At 43.9% G+C, this 15,302-nt stretch overlaps 1 protein-coding gene across 8 annotated transcripts in view; it reads left to right on the top strand.

Moving 5' to 3' along the window:
* The window catches only part of SPTBN1 (spectrin beta, non-erythrocytic 1), a 207,130-nt gene that overhangs the window by 177,533 nt on the left and 14,295 nt on the right, over window positions 1–15,302 (top strand). For all 8 annotated transcript variants that reach the window (XM_001154155.5, XM_054677845.1, XM_054677846.1 and 5 more), the window contains 10 exons: window positions 2,870–3,016; window positions 4,190–4,453; window positions 5,096–5,320; window positions 5,795–5,884; window positions 6,061–6,342; window positions 7,001–7,131; window positions 8,852–9,056; window positions 9,481–9,855; window positions 13,509–13,753; window positions 14,970–15,108. In XM_001154155.5, the coding sequence (XP_001154155.2) occupies window positions 2,870–3,016; window positions 4,190–4,453; window positions 5,096–5,320; window positions 5,795–5,884; window positions 6,061–6,342; window positions 7,001–7,131; window positions 8,852–9,056; window positions 9,481–9,855; window positions 13,509–13,753; window positions 14,970–15,108 (2,103 nt within the window). The remainder of the gene's footprint in view (window positions 1–2,869; window positions 3,017–4,189; window positions 4,454–5,095; window positions 5,321–5,794; window positions 5,885–6,060; window positions 6,343–7,000; window positions 7,132–8,851; window positions 9,057–9,480; window positions 9,856–13,508; window positions 13,754–14,969; window positions 15,109–15,302) is intronic.

The following is a 15,302-nucleotide window of genomic DNA, read 5'->3' as shown; positions in this document are numbered from 1 at the left end:
TGGCTATAAACTTTTCCATCATTCAGCCTTATTAAAATACACCCCTTTTAAGCCAGAATCTTTTGAGAATGGCGTTTCTGTGTGGACCAGCCCTACATTTGATAATCTACCTGTCATTCTGGTAGATATTTACAGAGCACTCAGAGGTCAAATTTAATACTATTACAGGATGTTGGTATTGTTCAAGGTATGGGGAATCCAGGGGTTTGTCTCTTTGTTCAGCTTCCTTCCTTGTTGGGTGCGGTGGTTAGAGAAGGTGTGGATTGTAAGATCCGCCCCTGTTACCACCCCCATAAACACCACCTAGATGAGGACAGCTATTGTACCAGCAATACAGTATGCTGGCATATACAGTATGCTGGCATATACAGTATGCTGGAATGAGCAGGGACCCTCCTATTCCCAGTTACAGTGGAAAGATAAAGACCATCATCATCTTTGTAGTGGTTTTGTTTTGTTTTGTTTGAGACAGAGTCTCACTCTGTTGCCCAGGCTGGAATACAGTGGTGGGATCTCGGCTCACTACAGCCCCCACCTCCCGGGTTCAAGCAAGTCTCCTACCTCAGCCTTCCAAGTAGCTGGGATTCCAGGCATGCGCCACCATACCCAGCTAGTTTTTGTATTTTTAGTAGAGACGAGTTTTCACCCTGTTGGACAGGCTGGTCTTGAACTCCTGGCCTCAAGTGACCCACCCGCCTTGGCCTCCCAAAGTGCTGGGATTACAGGTGTGGGCCACCACGCCTGGCCCGTAGTGTTATTTTAATGTGATATCCTGAAAAACGAATGAATGATTTTAAAGGTATTCCTTTTGTGTTGTATGTCCTCACATTACACCACCTATTCTCTGGAACTGATTTTTATTTTTCCAGGAAGGCAGTATATCTACATGTGTCTGGTACGGGGATGTGAGTTAGTCCTTTACTGTTAGCTTAATTCAACGATCAAAGCATTTTTTCCTTATCTTTTTCCAGTCTGCACAGTGTTCTTTTCTGCAGAGAATGAGTAAATTCTTAAATGACCTTTGTAAATGCCCACAAATAATAACTGTAGCTTTGGTTGCAGAGTGCTGATGAACTAGCAAGTTCCATAGATCCATTTCATTGTGCTGTATCGCATGATGCTTTATCTGTAGGATGATGTGTTCAGCAAAGAGCAGATTTGTTTATAAGCCTCTGATTTTTATGTAGCGCTCTCTCTCTCTCTCTTTTTAATCCCTCTTGGGTAAGTGGTTATGAATAGTGAAAATATGTGAATGTCCTTGGCACTTTGAATCAGTAAATGCCTTCTGTTTTGTGTGTATGTACAGAATACTGGGAAAAATTTTGTCATTAAGTTTTACTTTAACTTCTTTTCCCCTAAGATTGAATAGCCATAGTCTTTCAGATTTTAGCTGCCCAGATAACTGGAACATAGATAATTATTTCCAAGTAGGAAGTGCGTGCCTTTATTGTCTAATAGATCCATGGTCTTTGATGACAAAGGGCTTTATGAGATTTGCTAGTTTTTCCCTCAACAAAGAGTGACATCAAAAATCTCACTACCTTTTGCTTTTAACCCCCTCCCACCCCCGCCCCCTGCCCCATTCCCTGTGTGGTGAATAGCCTGAGAATAGGGACAGTGCCCAAGAGTTCACCCACTTTCAGAGCCAGGGGGCTCCTGTGACCCACGTTGCTCTCCTTGACATCATTTCCAAAAAACAAATCTCGGGGAGCCTTTCCTGGCAGCAGCCCACAGCGGGAGTGGAAGGGCCTTGGAAATGTTAATTCTGTAAGTACTTCTACTGGTTTTATGTGTCACTTCTAGATCTTTGTTGGTAGAACCATGAAGGATTTAAGGTGCCAATTTGTTGTGACAATAACTGGTGTAAAAGTGGGCTTCTCACGGTCACTCAGGAGAAGGGACATGGTCCCTTCAGTTGGTTACTTCTGATTCCAGGCTGGCTCTGCATTCTTTTGTGTATCTTCAGCCTGAGCAAACAAAAAGCTCTTCCTAGGTTAGCAAAGCAAATGGGGTGGGAATCAGACTCTGGCATGGCCCTTACAGGCAGGCAGTAATGAGCCAGGGCCGATTCGGGATGGAAGCCAGCAAAAGTGGGTCTGGCCCTGGCGTTTGGCTGACCCCAGTAAGAGAGCTCCTTTCTCAGGTCTGTCAGTGGCCGGCAGCCTTTGTGCGGCTCTCCAGAGTTCAGATCCAAGCAGACATGTTGGGTCTCAAAATCAAGTCCTGTGAAGTGTTCTTGGTGTGAATGAAAGGTTCTTTAGAGAACTAGAGGCTATAGAAAAAGAGGTGAAGGTGACTCAAACTTGAAGGAAACATTGAAAGGGCATGATTGTTGCCTTAGCCCTACAGTGAGCAAGTTATTTATGCCTTTTTGCATTCCCTTCGATGCACCCACAAAAAGGGGGAGGTAATAAATAAGTAGTTTTTTTTTTTTAATAAAAAGAACTAAGAGAGTAAGAAGGATTGCCAAATGGAGTAAAAGTCAATCATGATTAACATGGTATAGCTGACACAGGTATTTGGAAGAGAAAAAGAGTCGTGTCTTGGAGTGGTTAGGGTAGAATTTTAAACACGGGCCTTTTTTGGGGAAAGCCAGTTATGAGTGCCAAACAGTTTGAAAACTGGCTTATAGAGCTTTTGTACTTCTGGAATGAATGTTAGATATAGTTTGGAGCAGAGCTCAGGTACAAGCTCCATCTAATGGACACCTGTCATGACGGGTCAGAGTTGTGAAGTTAAATATTTGGTTGTCTGTCACCATGGAAACGTGTGTAGTATGCATAATATGACATAAACACAACCCTTTCCAGGCGGAAAAAAGGCTGATGTCTAGGATCACAATCTCTGAATCCTTCTGATCTTTCTGTAGCTGTCTCTCTGGATCAATGAGAAGATGCTCACAGCCCAGGACATGTCTTACGATGAAGCCAGAAATCTGCACAGTAAATGGTTGAAGCATCAAGCATTTATGGCAGAACTTGCATCCAACAAAGAATGGCTTGACAAAATCGAGAAGGTGAGTTAAAACATTTGATGTGGCCATGGTGAGAAAACAAACAGGGTAGTAATAAACTCCTTTTTATTTAGCACATTTTCCAGCATATCTGATCTTATCTGTACATTTACGTAAGTTACACAGCCAGTAATAGCTCCCTTTGCATGTACGGGTTCCTGACTTCAACCCATCAAAAGGGAAAAAAGCAGAAACCCAACCAGTTAGTAGAAAATGCTTGATTTATCTTAGAACGAATACTAGGCATTTAGTTTCTGTTGTGCCTCTCATCTGCTGTTGCTGATGGACTGTGAGCTCTCATGCAGGGATTCCACTGTCTTGATCATATTATTTGTGTTGTACTGTGACAGATTGCACATAATTTTAAATATATACATATTTTTTAAAATTGCTTTTTCCTATGAGACTACTGTATACCAGGCGCTATAATAATTACTGTGATGTGTTATTCTTGCACAGAGAGATTCTGGGCAGCATAACTGAAGATGAATATGGAGTTCCCCCCACTTCTCTCCTTTTAGACTTTTTATAGTGTTTCAGATTCTTCACGGTTAAAATAATGTGTTGGCAGGGCACGGTGGCTCATGCCTGTAATCCCAGCATTTTGGGAGGCCAAGGCAGATGGATCACTGGAGGCCAGGAGTTTCAGACCAGCTTGGCCAACATGGTGAAACCCCATCTCTATGAAGCATACAAAAATAGCCAGGCCTGGTGGTATGTGCCTGTAATCGCAGCTATTGGGGAGGCTGAGGCACGAGCCCAGGAGGCAGAGGTTGCAGTGAGCTGAGATCGCGCCACTGTACTTCAGCCTGGGTGATAGAACGAGACCCTGTCTCAATATAATAACAATAATAATAATAATAATTATGTGTTGTATATCATCTTTGGTCATGGAATGGAGGAGATGAAGTCACGTTATTAGCATTCAGTATTCCGTTGCCCCAGTTGAAACTATTTCAGCATGTAACATTTATTGCTTAATTCCCATGAAACCCATGTAATGTACACAACCTAGGTCGTTGTTGATTTTATTGAGCAGTAACTTCATGTGGAAAGACTGTGTGTATTGAGTGAATGGTTAAATCACAGATCAAATGTCCTAGGTTTGTTTTTCACAGTGACATTTTTTCTGTAGCAAACTTGTTTATTTACAACCATGTTGGTTTTGTTTTCCAGGAAGGAATGCAGCTCATTTCAGAAAAGCCTGAGACGGAAGCTGTGGTGAAGGAGAAACTCACTGGTTTACATAAAATGTGGGAAGTCCTTGAATCCACTACCCAGACAAAGGCCCAGCGGCTCTTTGATGCAAACAAGGCCGAACTTTTCACCCAGAGCTGTGCAGATCTAGACAAATGGCTGCACGGCCTAGAGAGTCAGATTCAGTCTGATGACTATGGCAAAGACCTGACCAGTGTCAATATCCTGCTGAAAAAGCAACAGGCAAGTGGACAAGCCATCATGGACTTGGGTGTATTTCTGTTTTACAGCCGTAGTCCTTAGAGTCTTTTCTCACCCACTGCATTATCAGGAGTCCACCTTCCATGGGAAGGCATTTTTAACCCAGAAAAGTACTTGCTCTAACAGCATCGTAGAACATTTCCAGAATAGAAAGACACTTGTCCAGACTAGAAAGACACAGTATTAGGAGTATTGAGTGTTGGCTGTCTGTGTATGGGATTGATAATTTTCTTAGTTAATGGGTATTATCACTGTTTAACAGTTAAATAAATGTTCATTTCATTCAATTCTGCATTTTACACGAAAGAAATATTCTCATACTTTGTTGTTTAACATCTTGATTTGTGACAGTTACCTGAGTTGTTCAAGGCACTTTATAGATAATAAAAATAACTGTTTATATTATATCACCGTAGAGGGCTTTAAGGGCAAATGAATTTACCTCAGATTTACTTGAAAACAGTTCCATTGATGTTGAAAAGCAAGTCAGTGGCAAAATGTTCGAGTGGCTCCCATGGCTGGCTTTGCGGTGTGGCCAAGTCCCAGGCCCAGCAGTTCTGCTTAGAGCCAGTCACTGCAAAAGATAGTCTGTGCTGAGCGCTGAGGCTGCTTCTCTGCCCTCAGATGCTGGAGAATCAGATGGAAGTGCGGAAGAAGGAGATCGAAGAGCTCCAAAGCCAAGCCCAGGCCCTGAGTCAGGAAGGGAAGAGCACCGACGAGGTGGACAGCAAGCGCCTCACCGTGCAGACCAAGTTCATGGAGTTGCTGGAGCCCTTGAACGAGAGGAAGCATAACCTGCTGGCCTCCAAAGAGATCCATCAGTTCAACAGGGATGTGGAGGACGAGATCGTGAGTCGACCCCTGCTGCACACATGGCTTTTCCACGAGCCCCCTTGCCTGTGCTAAAGCCCACATTCTCACTTCTCAGTCAACCTCACCTTGGGCCACGTTGGCAAGCTGAGCTGCCAATGTCCACGCTCTGGATGGTCTAAAGTTTCTTTCCCTTTTCACCCTAAATGTAACTCCATTGGTCCTCTCACATTATCTAGGGATACTGTAGGATTTTAATGGCCCTAAAACAGACTTTTTAAAAGTAATGAGGACTCACAGTGAGTTTGACCTTGAGGATGAGGTAAAGTTGGAAAGACTCTCCCTAGCCCTGTCTCGGAGAACAAGGGCGTGCTTCCCCAGACAGCCCTCCCAAGGGGGCTGAGCACTCTCTGAAGCTTACCCTTGCTGTCCCTCACTGCCCCTCACTGCTCGTTTGTGTCGTATATTTGTTCCTCTGAGTGGATCTGACCACTTATTTAAAATTCTTCCCAGTTGTGGGTTGGAGAGAGGATGCCTTTGGCAACTTCCACGGATCATGGCCACAACCTCCAGACTGTGCAGCTGTTAATAAAGAAAAATCAGGTAAGCCTTTCTGCTCAAGCTAGTTCTGTCTGATAAATAATTGCTCTAAATTATGAGACTGAGAATGGCAGAGAGCTTTGAAGCCTTGCTATTTCTTTCTGGCCCTAACAGCTTGACATAAGCAGCAGACGGCTGCCATTTAGCAAGCCTTTGTGTGTATTTTCCGCTCCCTCCAGACCCTCCAGAAAGAAATCCAGGGGCACCAGCCTCGCATTGACGACATCTTTGAGAGGAGCCAAAACATCGTCACTGACAGCAGCAGCCTCAGCGCTGAGGCCATCAGACAGAGGCTTGCCGACCTGAAGCAGCTGTGGGGTCTCCTCATTGAGGAGACAGAGAAACGCCACAGGCGGCTGGAGGAGGCGCACAGGGCCCAGCAGTACTACTTTGACGCTGCTGAGGCCGAAGCCTGGATGAGCGAGCAGGAGCTGTACATGATGTCAGAGGAGAAGGCCAAGGTGAGAGGAGGCAGGAAGCATCCCTGTCCCAGGAGAGCCTCAGATTCAAACCCTGGGCTTACTTTCTGCTGGCGGCTCTGTCTTTATAAAAACTTCCCTTATAGCCTTTGAGTGTTAAGGGGACACCATGTGCATGAAGGTGTCTGAAATCCAGCTGCTGATTTCCCTTTGGTGCAGCATTTTCTTATCTGAATCCTAGTGTGCCATTAAGAACAGGTTCATCATTTCATCTTTGAAATATGCCAGAGTCCTTCCTGCTGTCTATTTATAGGTTCCCTAAACTTTACAAAATACAGGATGGCTTGGAGACAATTTGAAAGTATTGCAAGGTTCCAGGAATGCTGCCATTTACATACTTGATGGACCTTGAGGAATTCCAGCGAACCAGGCACACTTGGTCTCCCCAAGCTTTTCTCTGAGAGGGGCTCTGCTCATTCTGCGTTCTCCTTGTGTTTATCTTCTGCACAGGCTTCTGTGGTCCAGTCCCTATGGAAGCTCTTGGAACACTTCTGTGTTCCACTGTCCGTACTGCACCTCTGGAGTTTTTCTTTCTACTGATCCTTCCTCCTACCCTGCTGAGCAGCTGGTCTGTCACTTCTTAAGGTGGTGTAGGGCCAGAGCGGACTGCTATGGTTGTGATGTTCTCCTGTCTTTGCAGGATGAGCAGAGTGCTGTCTCCATGTTGAAGAAGCACCAGATCTTAGAACAAGCTGTGGAGGACTATGCAGAGACCGTGCATCAGCTCTCCAAGACCAGCCGGGCCCTGGTGGCCGACAGCCATCCTGAAAGGTGAGCGCTGCTTCATGAGCGTGAGACCCGGCTCTCGATTCCTCTCAGTTAGGGTCTCTTGCTAACCCCCACCAAAAGAAAATGTCAGCATGAATGACTTGCTGGTAAGGCAAATCTTTGAGAAGCATTTTTAAAACAGACCCATCATTTAAAACATCCTATCATGATTAGGATGGGTGAACTGTTATATTAGGAAATTGCTCTTGTGGGTTAAATATCTCCTGTTGGCCAAGGCTCTCCTGAAAGAATATTGGTGTCGTGAGTCAAAAGTACAGGTTGACTAGGCTGGGCAGTCAACGTAAAGTGGCTTACACTTGTAATCCCAGCACTTTACCAAGGCAAGGTGGGAGGATTGCTTGAGCCCAGGGGGCCAAAGACCAATCTCGGCAATGTGGCGAAACCTCATCTCTACAAAAAATACAAAAAATCAGCTGGGTGTGGTGGCACACGTCTGTACTACTCAGCTATTCAAGAGGCTGAGGTTGGGAGGATGGTTTGAGTCCAGGAGTTTGAGGCTACAGTGAACGATGTTCACACTGCTGCACTCCAGCCTGGGTGACAGAGTGAGACCTTGTCTCAAAAAAATAAAAATGATCAGAAGTACAGGTTGACTTGCGTGGTGGATACAGATAGTCATAGCACTTACACTTGGGTTGAAAAAGTCATCCAGTTTAGTAAAGTAATTACTAGTTTTAAGAGGAGCATTAGACAAGAATGCATAGACCTGTAAAATGAAGGGGCTCCCAGGAAGAACAAAGTGATAACACCTCCTAACTCTTCGATATCAAGTGATTAGAACACCTTCGAGGAAAAAGAAGAGGTGAGTGTGTGGTACTCATCAGGCCCCTGTATTAACTTCCAAAGCAGTCATTTTAGGATTTTTGTGTAAATGCCTTTTATGACTTGGAAAGGAATTGGCCTTGTGCATTTAACCAGGGCAGGTTAGGGGAGATGAGGTCAGTGGCTCTGTTGGTGTAGGAGGTTCTTAAGATGTTCATGATCAGGATTCCCAGGAAAGTGGCCTTCCTAGTCTCCAGGGATAGGCACCAACATGTCCTTGTCTCTGATATTCTGGTTTGTAGACCATCACTCTGGGGAGAAGTTGGAGGGAGGGGGATTCAGTCTCCTGACTGCGCACCTGGGAATCATGAGGTGGAGCAGCTGGTCCAGCCCTCCTAACAAGGATGGGCCCTCTGCCCAGAGAAGGTAGAGGGCCTTGCGTGCCACACTGGCTGTGTCATTTGTCCCTCTGGCAGCATGGTACCAGAGAATGCAAGACCACTCTGGATTTTGCATTAACTTATTTTTTCTTTTGTCACCTTCCTGACTGGGAAGATTTTGCATTAACTTGTAACATCAAAGGAAATCCTGATTTGCAGAGCCAGAGGTGCAGAGAGAATTTTCCCCTTTCCCCGCTAAATTCGCCTGCCCCCACTATTCACTGCAGCAGAGTGAGGCACTACCCATCCCTAGTGTAATAGTAGGGATAGGTGAATTTAGTTTACATATTGGCTCTTTTGTTTACATATTGGCTCTTCACGACTTCAAATTGTGGCCAATTTCAGAATTTTATTTTTCATGCTAAGTGGGTTAACCAGAGTTTCCTTTGAGAAATATGATGTAATATGCTCTCCCATTATCTCCGCCTCATTTGTTTTTCCCCTGCAGAAACTTGACATTTAAGATCCTTTTTCTCCCCATTGCTCCTTTTCTTTTTCAGTGAGCGCATTAGCATGCGGCAGTCCAAAGTGGATAAACTGTACGCTGGTCTGAAAGACCTTGCTGAAGAGAGAAGAGGCAAGCTGGATGAGAGACACAGGTTATTCCAGCTCAACCGGGAGGTGGACGACCTGGAGCAGTGGATCGCTGAGAGGGAGGTGGTCGCAGGGTCCCATGAACTGGGACAGGACTATGAGCATGTCACGGCAAGTACTTGAGGCAGTGCATGAGTTGGTTGTGCAGTAAGCGATGGTGTGGAAGGCCATTTGCATTCCTTGTCTGTGAGCAGATAAAATGCCCTGGACTCCAATCAGAGGTCTTGGGGTTTAGTTTTAAGGTGGTGTTTCTTTTATAAGCAGGTGACTCGCATTTAGGTTGGCTAACCTCTCTGTGCACCCCTTCCTCCGGTAGTAAAAGGAGGTGGAGGTAGTGCCTCAGTCTGCTGCAGTGAGCAAGAAAGGAAACCCAGTTGCTAAGAGGTTCTCGAGCTAAGATCTATTGTTCTGAAGTCATGAGTATTATTGGCTACATCTTGCTTAGAGGCAGTTTCTTTCCAAAGGGTATTCATGTGATCAAGAAATACAGAGTTCACAGTGGGCTCACTGATTTCCTTACCCATCCCCGTTTCAGATGTTACAAGAACGATTCCGGGAGTTTGCCCGAGACACCGGGAACATTGGGCAGGAGCGCGTGGACACGGTCAATCACCTGGCAGATGAGCTTATCAACTCTGGACATTCAGATGCCGCCACCATCGCTGAATGGAAGGATGGCCTCAATGAAGCCTGGGCCGACCTCCTGGAGCTCATTGACACAAGAACACAGATTCTTGCTGCTTCCTATGAACTGCACAAGTTTTACCACGATGCCAAGGAGATCTTTGGGCGTATACAGGACAAACACAAGAAACTCCCTGAGGAGCTTGGGAGAGATCAGAACACAGTGGAGACCTTACAGAGAATGCACACTACATTTGAGCATGACATCCAGGCTCTGGGCACACAGGTGGGTATGGCAGCCACCCAGGGGTGCTGGGGAGGCTTTTTCTCCATAGAACATCTTTGGGCATCTGTAAGTATCTCCCTGTTCCTTGGCTCTTCAAAAGAATTGCCCCAATTAAGCACATACATGTACCCACTTTGTAATAGTGCTCCATTTGGGAGAACTTATCAGTCCATAAAGGTCTACGTTTGCCACATTTGTGAACATTAGATGAGTGCCCCCATGATTAAAATAAATAAACCAGACGCATACACAGATGTTTGCAAGTTATAGGCCTCAGCAAGTGTTTTTATTATGTTAGCATATCCATCCAGAACAATTTCCAAAATAATATTTTACTATTTTTCATCAACCAGGTTCTAAGTTATATGTCTGGAAAAAGAAAAAAACAGGATTCTGACATTTTATCATGCCTCGTCCCCAGTATGAAATGACTGGCACTAAGACTTTGTTTAAAAGATGTTTGACAAAGTAGTAACAATATAACAGAATCTAGTGTAATCACTCTCTAGTTTCCTTTCTGATCTCTGCACAGTTTCTTGTTTAGTCTTATGCCTTTTAGTTGAAAAACAAATTGTATTTTTTTTTCTTCTAAGTTTCATGGCCCTAGAGAAGAAGCCAGTTTTATTAAAGATGTTATCCCTGATTATGTCAAGGGTTCTTGCTGTTAAGAGTATATTGAGTATCTAAGTTATCTCAGCTTTTTCTGTTAAAAGCCAAATAGTGTTTTTCACTTTATGAGATACATACTCTCTGTTGCAGCTCTGCCCTCTGTCATTGTAGAATAAAGCAGCCATAGACAGTGAGAAGATGAATGAGCGTAGCTGTGTTCCAATAAATCTTTATTTACAGAAACAGGCCACCCAGATATGGCCTTGGGCTGACCCAGTCTAGTGCCTCAGCCTCTAAATAGCTTTGGTATACTTTGGGATTTGTTCTATGAAGGGACCACCTTGATAGTTGTTCTCTCTCACTTCCCCTTAATTCCTAATTCCTGTCACTATGACGGCAAGTTTAATTTACCTCTCTAAGCTTTGGTTCCCTAATAGTTTAAGGATTGAGGTGCAAAACATATGACATAGTGAGATCTCTAGAAATGTTTTCTAATTATTATTATATAACAAAAGTTTAGGGAAACATGGGATACCTAGAGATAGAATTAGAAAACACCTTGACAACGTAGGTCTTTCCTCTGCACCTCTAAAATCATTTACTTTTAGAACTGCAAGACACTTGAGAGACAGTGGAGTTGCTCTCTCATTTTTTCATTAAATCCCTTCGCCTCATTAGACTTAGAGATGAGGAAGCCAAAGAAGGGTCTCGGAACATCCAGGGTGGGAATCTCGTCCCTCGAGTCTGATAGTCTGCACCTCACCATACCCACTGGGCTATGATGTTTATAGCAGTGAAAAGGATGTGTGTCCTACTGCAGGTATTGACCTGATCTGGGTTTCTTTTCACAGAATAACAGAGCAGAAGGGAAGGCTCATGGTGCAGGCTCCCAGGAGTACATGGTGCTGCTTCTTTGGTTGTTTCCTTTTGTGCCAACTTGAAGTGCCACTGTCTCCATTCTGCACGGGAGCTGTGGGAATGACACATAGCACTGATGGAGGTCTTGAGTGGTTATGCAAAGCAATAGTTCATATTTGTGGAAATTTTCACTTTTGCTGTCCTCTTGTACCTTACATTTTATTGCGAGCAAATTGAAAACAGCCAGAGACACAGAAACAGGTGTTTTGAAAAATATGGTTCATTGTGTAGGAAAATTAGCTTTTCAGATAATTTCCTAGGAATTTGCTCATTGTAATTTGAGTTAAACCTGAGCCATAATCAAAGAATATTTCCAAAAATCCTTTAGGATATGGAAATCAAATCACACTGGAAACCAAAGCCTGTTGGTTCTTCTTTGCATCTCTTGCAGAAACTGCTTTTTTTCTTTTTTTAACCTGTTATCACCTAAAGTGCTTCTGTGCAATCAGGGGTCAGTAATCCACCTCCCCACAAGCCCTACTACTGTCCGTGTCCGTCCGTCCCCCCCCCCCCCCCCCCCCCGCTTTTACCCCACTTAGCATTTCTCCATATTCTACTCTCATAGACATCTAAAAGCTCTCATAATCCAGGACAGTTGTCTGCGGACTTCTTTGATCACGCAGCTTTATCAGTACGTGATGATTGTGTGTCCATTCCCCTATATGTGTATGCCTTTAATTAGACATTGTACACAAGTATGGCACTACTGATGTTACATACTTTATATAAGACATGTAAGAGGAGAAAATTTAACTATAAAATTAGCTGCAATTATTAGCTTCAGTTTTAAAGACATATACCGTTCCCCAAAAAAAAGGTAAGAGTGTAATCTTATTTTTGTTTTTACAGAAGAAAAATATTATGCCCGTTGTCTGCACTGTTTATTCCACTTCGTTGTCATCTTGGTGTGCTTTTCGTGTGACTACACAGAAGCGCTTCCTCGTTCTTTTTCATGGCTGCACAGGAGTCTCCTGCTGGATGCACCATCATTAATTTAACCAGTCCTTCACTGATAGTCACTTTATTTTCAGTCTTTTGCTTTTACAGACACTGCTGCAGTAAATAATCTATGCATATTTTGTATCCTAAATATGCAAGAATGTATATGTAGGATCAATTCCCCAAAGTAGGATCATAAAATCAGAAGGTACCACATTTATAATTTTCATGGGTACTGCCCATTTACCTTCTGTAGGAGCTGTAGTCTGTTACACTCCTGTCTACAGAGAATGAGCTCACTGACAAATATATCATCACACTTGGATTTTTGCCAACTAATAGATGACACATTACAGTATCTCTATGAAGCATCTTTTCATGTTTAAGACCCATTTGCATTTCCTGCTTTCTGAATGTTTTCTTCATGCCAGTTTCTGTGTTGGTTTGTTGGTTTTTTTCTTTTCTTTCTTTCTTTCTTTCTTTTTTTTATGACTGTCATAGCTGAAAAAGATAACTCAACCAAAATATGTAGATGTAAGTAGAAGTGTACCATTGGCTCCATTTACCAAATCACAATTCTCAATGTATATTTTTAGTTTTGCAAGGTTTTTGTTGAAATTTGGCTATTTCAAGTTTCACCTTCTTTAACGTTAATTAGTTATTTTAACCACATAGGGTACCACGTTTTTATACTTTTTGAGTGTAAATGTCCCACGGTGAGAACTCTTACAGGCGATACATACATTGTATTCACATAGCAATGAGAAGTCATTTTCAAAATGTGCTCTTCATGGCAGTTTCCCATTCATCATAAAAACATTTATCTTTACCCTGAGATAGCAGATTAGGTATTTATTTTTTGGACTGTGTCTGAATATGTCCCACTCAGATATCCCAGGCTGCCTCCAGGGGACTTTCCCTGACTAAACTCTCCTGCCTATCTTCCTGTAGCATTTCATTTGTTTTATCATTCATAAAGAACTTAATAATGTAGTTGAACAGATTTATAGAAAACGGGTTTTTGTGACTTGGATCTCCCCAGTGAAATTGAGGGCTCCTTAAGGGGCATGGGTCATATTTTGATTCTTTGCTCCCTTTAGTGTATGAGCAGAACAGAATAGGGCTTGGGGTGATGGTGGGAAGGCCGCCATGGGCTGACCTGGCTCATCCCCCACATGGCTTCACAGGTGAGGCAGCTGCAGGAGGATGCAGCCCGCCTCCAGGCGGCCTATGCGGGTGACAAGGCCGACGACATCCAGAAGCGCGAGAACGAGGTCCTGGAAGCCTGGAAGTCCCTCCTGGACGCCTGTGAGAGCCGCAGGGTGCGGCTGGTGGACACAGGGGACAAGTTCCGCTTCTTCAGCATGGTGCGCGACCTCATGCTCTGGATGGAGGATGTCATCCGGCAGATCGAGGCCCAGGAGAAGCCAAGGTAACACTTTCAGCCCAAAGGAAATTGGACTTATTGGCCCTTGGTTAAAACACAGGAGTCTTCCAGAGAGAAGCAGGAGCCTTGAAAGCGTTCCTGCCTGAGCGCTTCAAGGCCAGAGCGGGGGTGGGGCGGTGCTTGGAGTGCGGCACCACTGCTTGCCTCGTGCACTTGGCTCATGCACACCATCACCAGGGAATGTGGGAGCCTGAGGTTATCAAAGCCTGTCCCATTCTCCCTACTCCTGGCTCCCTTGACCCACAGTCACTCAGGCCCTCTTGCCCACATATGTGCTTGAAGTAGGACCTTGGGCTTCAAGTAGCCACGTACCTTGGACATGACTAACTGCCCCGTCTTTGCAATGAGATGACTTTTCTGAGTTATTTTTCTGTGCCTGCTTTTTGGATTAAAGACCACTCTATCCCTTTCCATGCACATTACTAAAGGTGTCACCCTCAACATCTGCTTTAATATGGTGTCCTTGGGTTATTATTTAATATTTGTCCTGTATCTTTGGCTTTGTTTCATGCAAATTAGTGAAGAGAAGTTAATAGAGGAACACACAGGTACATATTTAACCTCCAGTTCACCCCTCTGCCAGCTCCAGCCCCCACTGTAATTGAGAAACTATGCCGCAATAAAAGGGATTTTTTATGATATATATATTTTTGAAGCAGTTGTATTTCCTGGATCAGGATCAGTAGGTTTTGATCCATGCTGGTCACTGCTGTCTAGGCTAGTTCCCATCCTGTGTATCTTTTTGTGTCTGAATAAGGAGACCGTGTTAGCTGCTCTTTGATATGCACATCCTGAATCTTTGACAGCTAACTCATCAAGGTGCGATTGCGGCACCTCTTGCTGCTTCTCTACTTTCTAGAAGAGAGTCTTTCTGACTTGCATTTCAAAGTAAAAGTTTGAACAGAAAACCATTGCTTTTTCTGGCACCCACCTAGCAACCATTTTGAATTATTCAGGCACACACACAAAAACAAAAGCAGCCATGTTCTACAGTTGGGTTACCTGGCTGGTACTGAACTGTGCTGTCACTGTGCTTTGGCTCCAGTGGCCCAGCCTAAGCTCAGGGAGTGATTCAGACCTGTAAGACCATCAGTTTCTTTCAAGGCCATCAGTTTCTTTCAAATTAATTGTGTGTTTTAAAACCTACACATTTTTTGAAAAGCTTGATCTCCTAACGGAGGCATCGTTTGTCTAATTTTAGGGATGTATCATCTGTTGAACTCTTAATGAATAATCATCAAGGCATCAAAGCTGAAATTGATGCACGTAATGACAGTTTCACAACCTGCATTGAACTTGGGAAATCCCTGTTGGCGAGAAAACACTATGCATCTGAGGAGGTAGGTTGCTACTTTGCTTTGGAGCTGCAGCTGGTGTCAAGATGTAAAATGACTTTGTTTTATATGTATGTGTGTGTCAGAGATACTGTGTTTACATTCTTATACACACACACATATGTTTTAAAACTCCTTTCCTGTGCGTCTAGAATAATGCAATTATGCAAGACTCTAGGCCCAGGCTGGTAAATCTCTGG

The sequence above is a fragment of the Pan troglodytes genome, chromosome 12 (assembly GCF_028858775.2).
Source record: "Pan troglodytes isolate AG18354 chromosome 12, NHGRI_mPanTro3-v2.0_pri, whole genome shotgun sequence".
Classification (NCBI taxonomy): domain Eukaryota; kingdom Metazoa; phylum Chordata; class Mammalia; order Primates; family Hominidae; genus Pan; species Pan troglodytes.
This window is presented reverse-complemented; position numbering and strand designations above follow the sequence as displayed.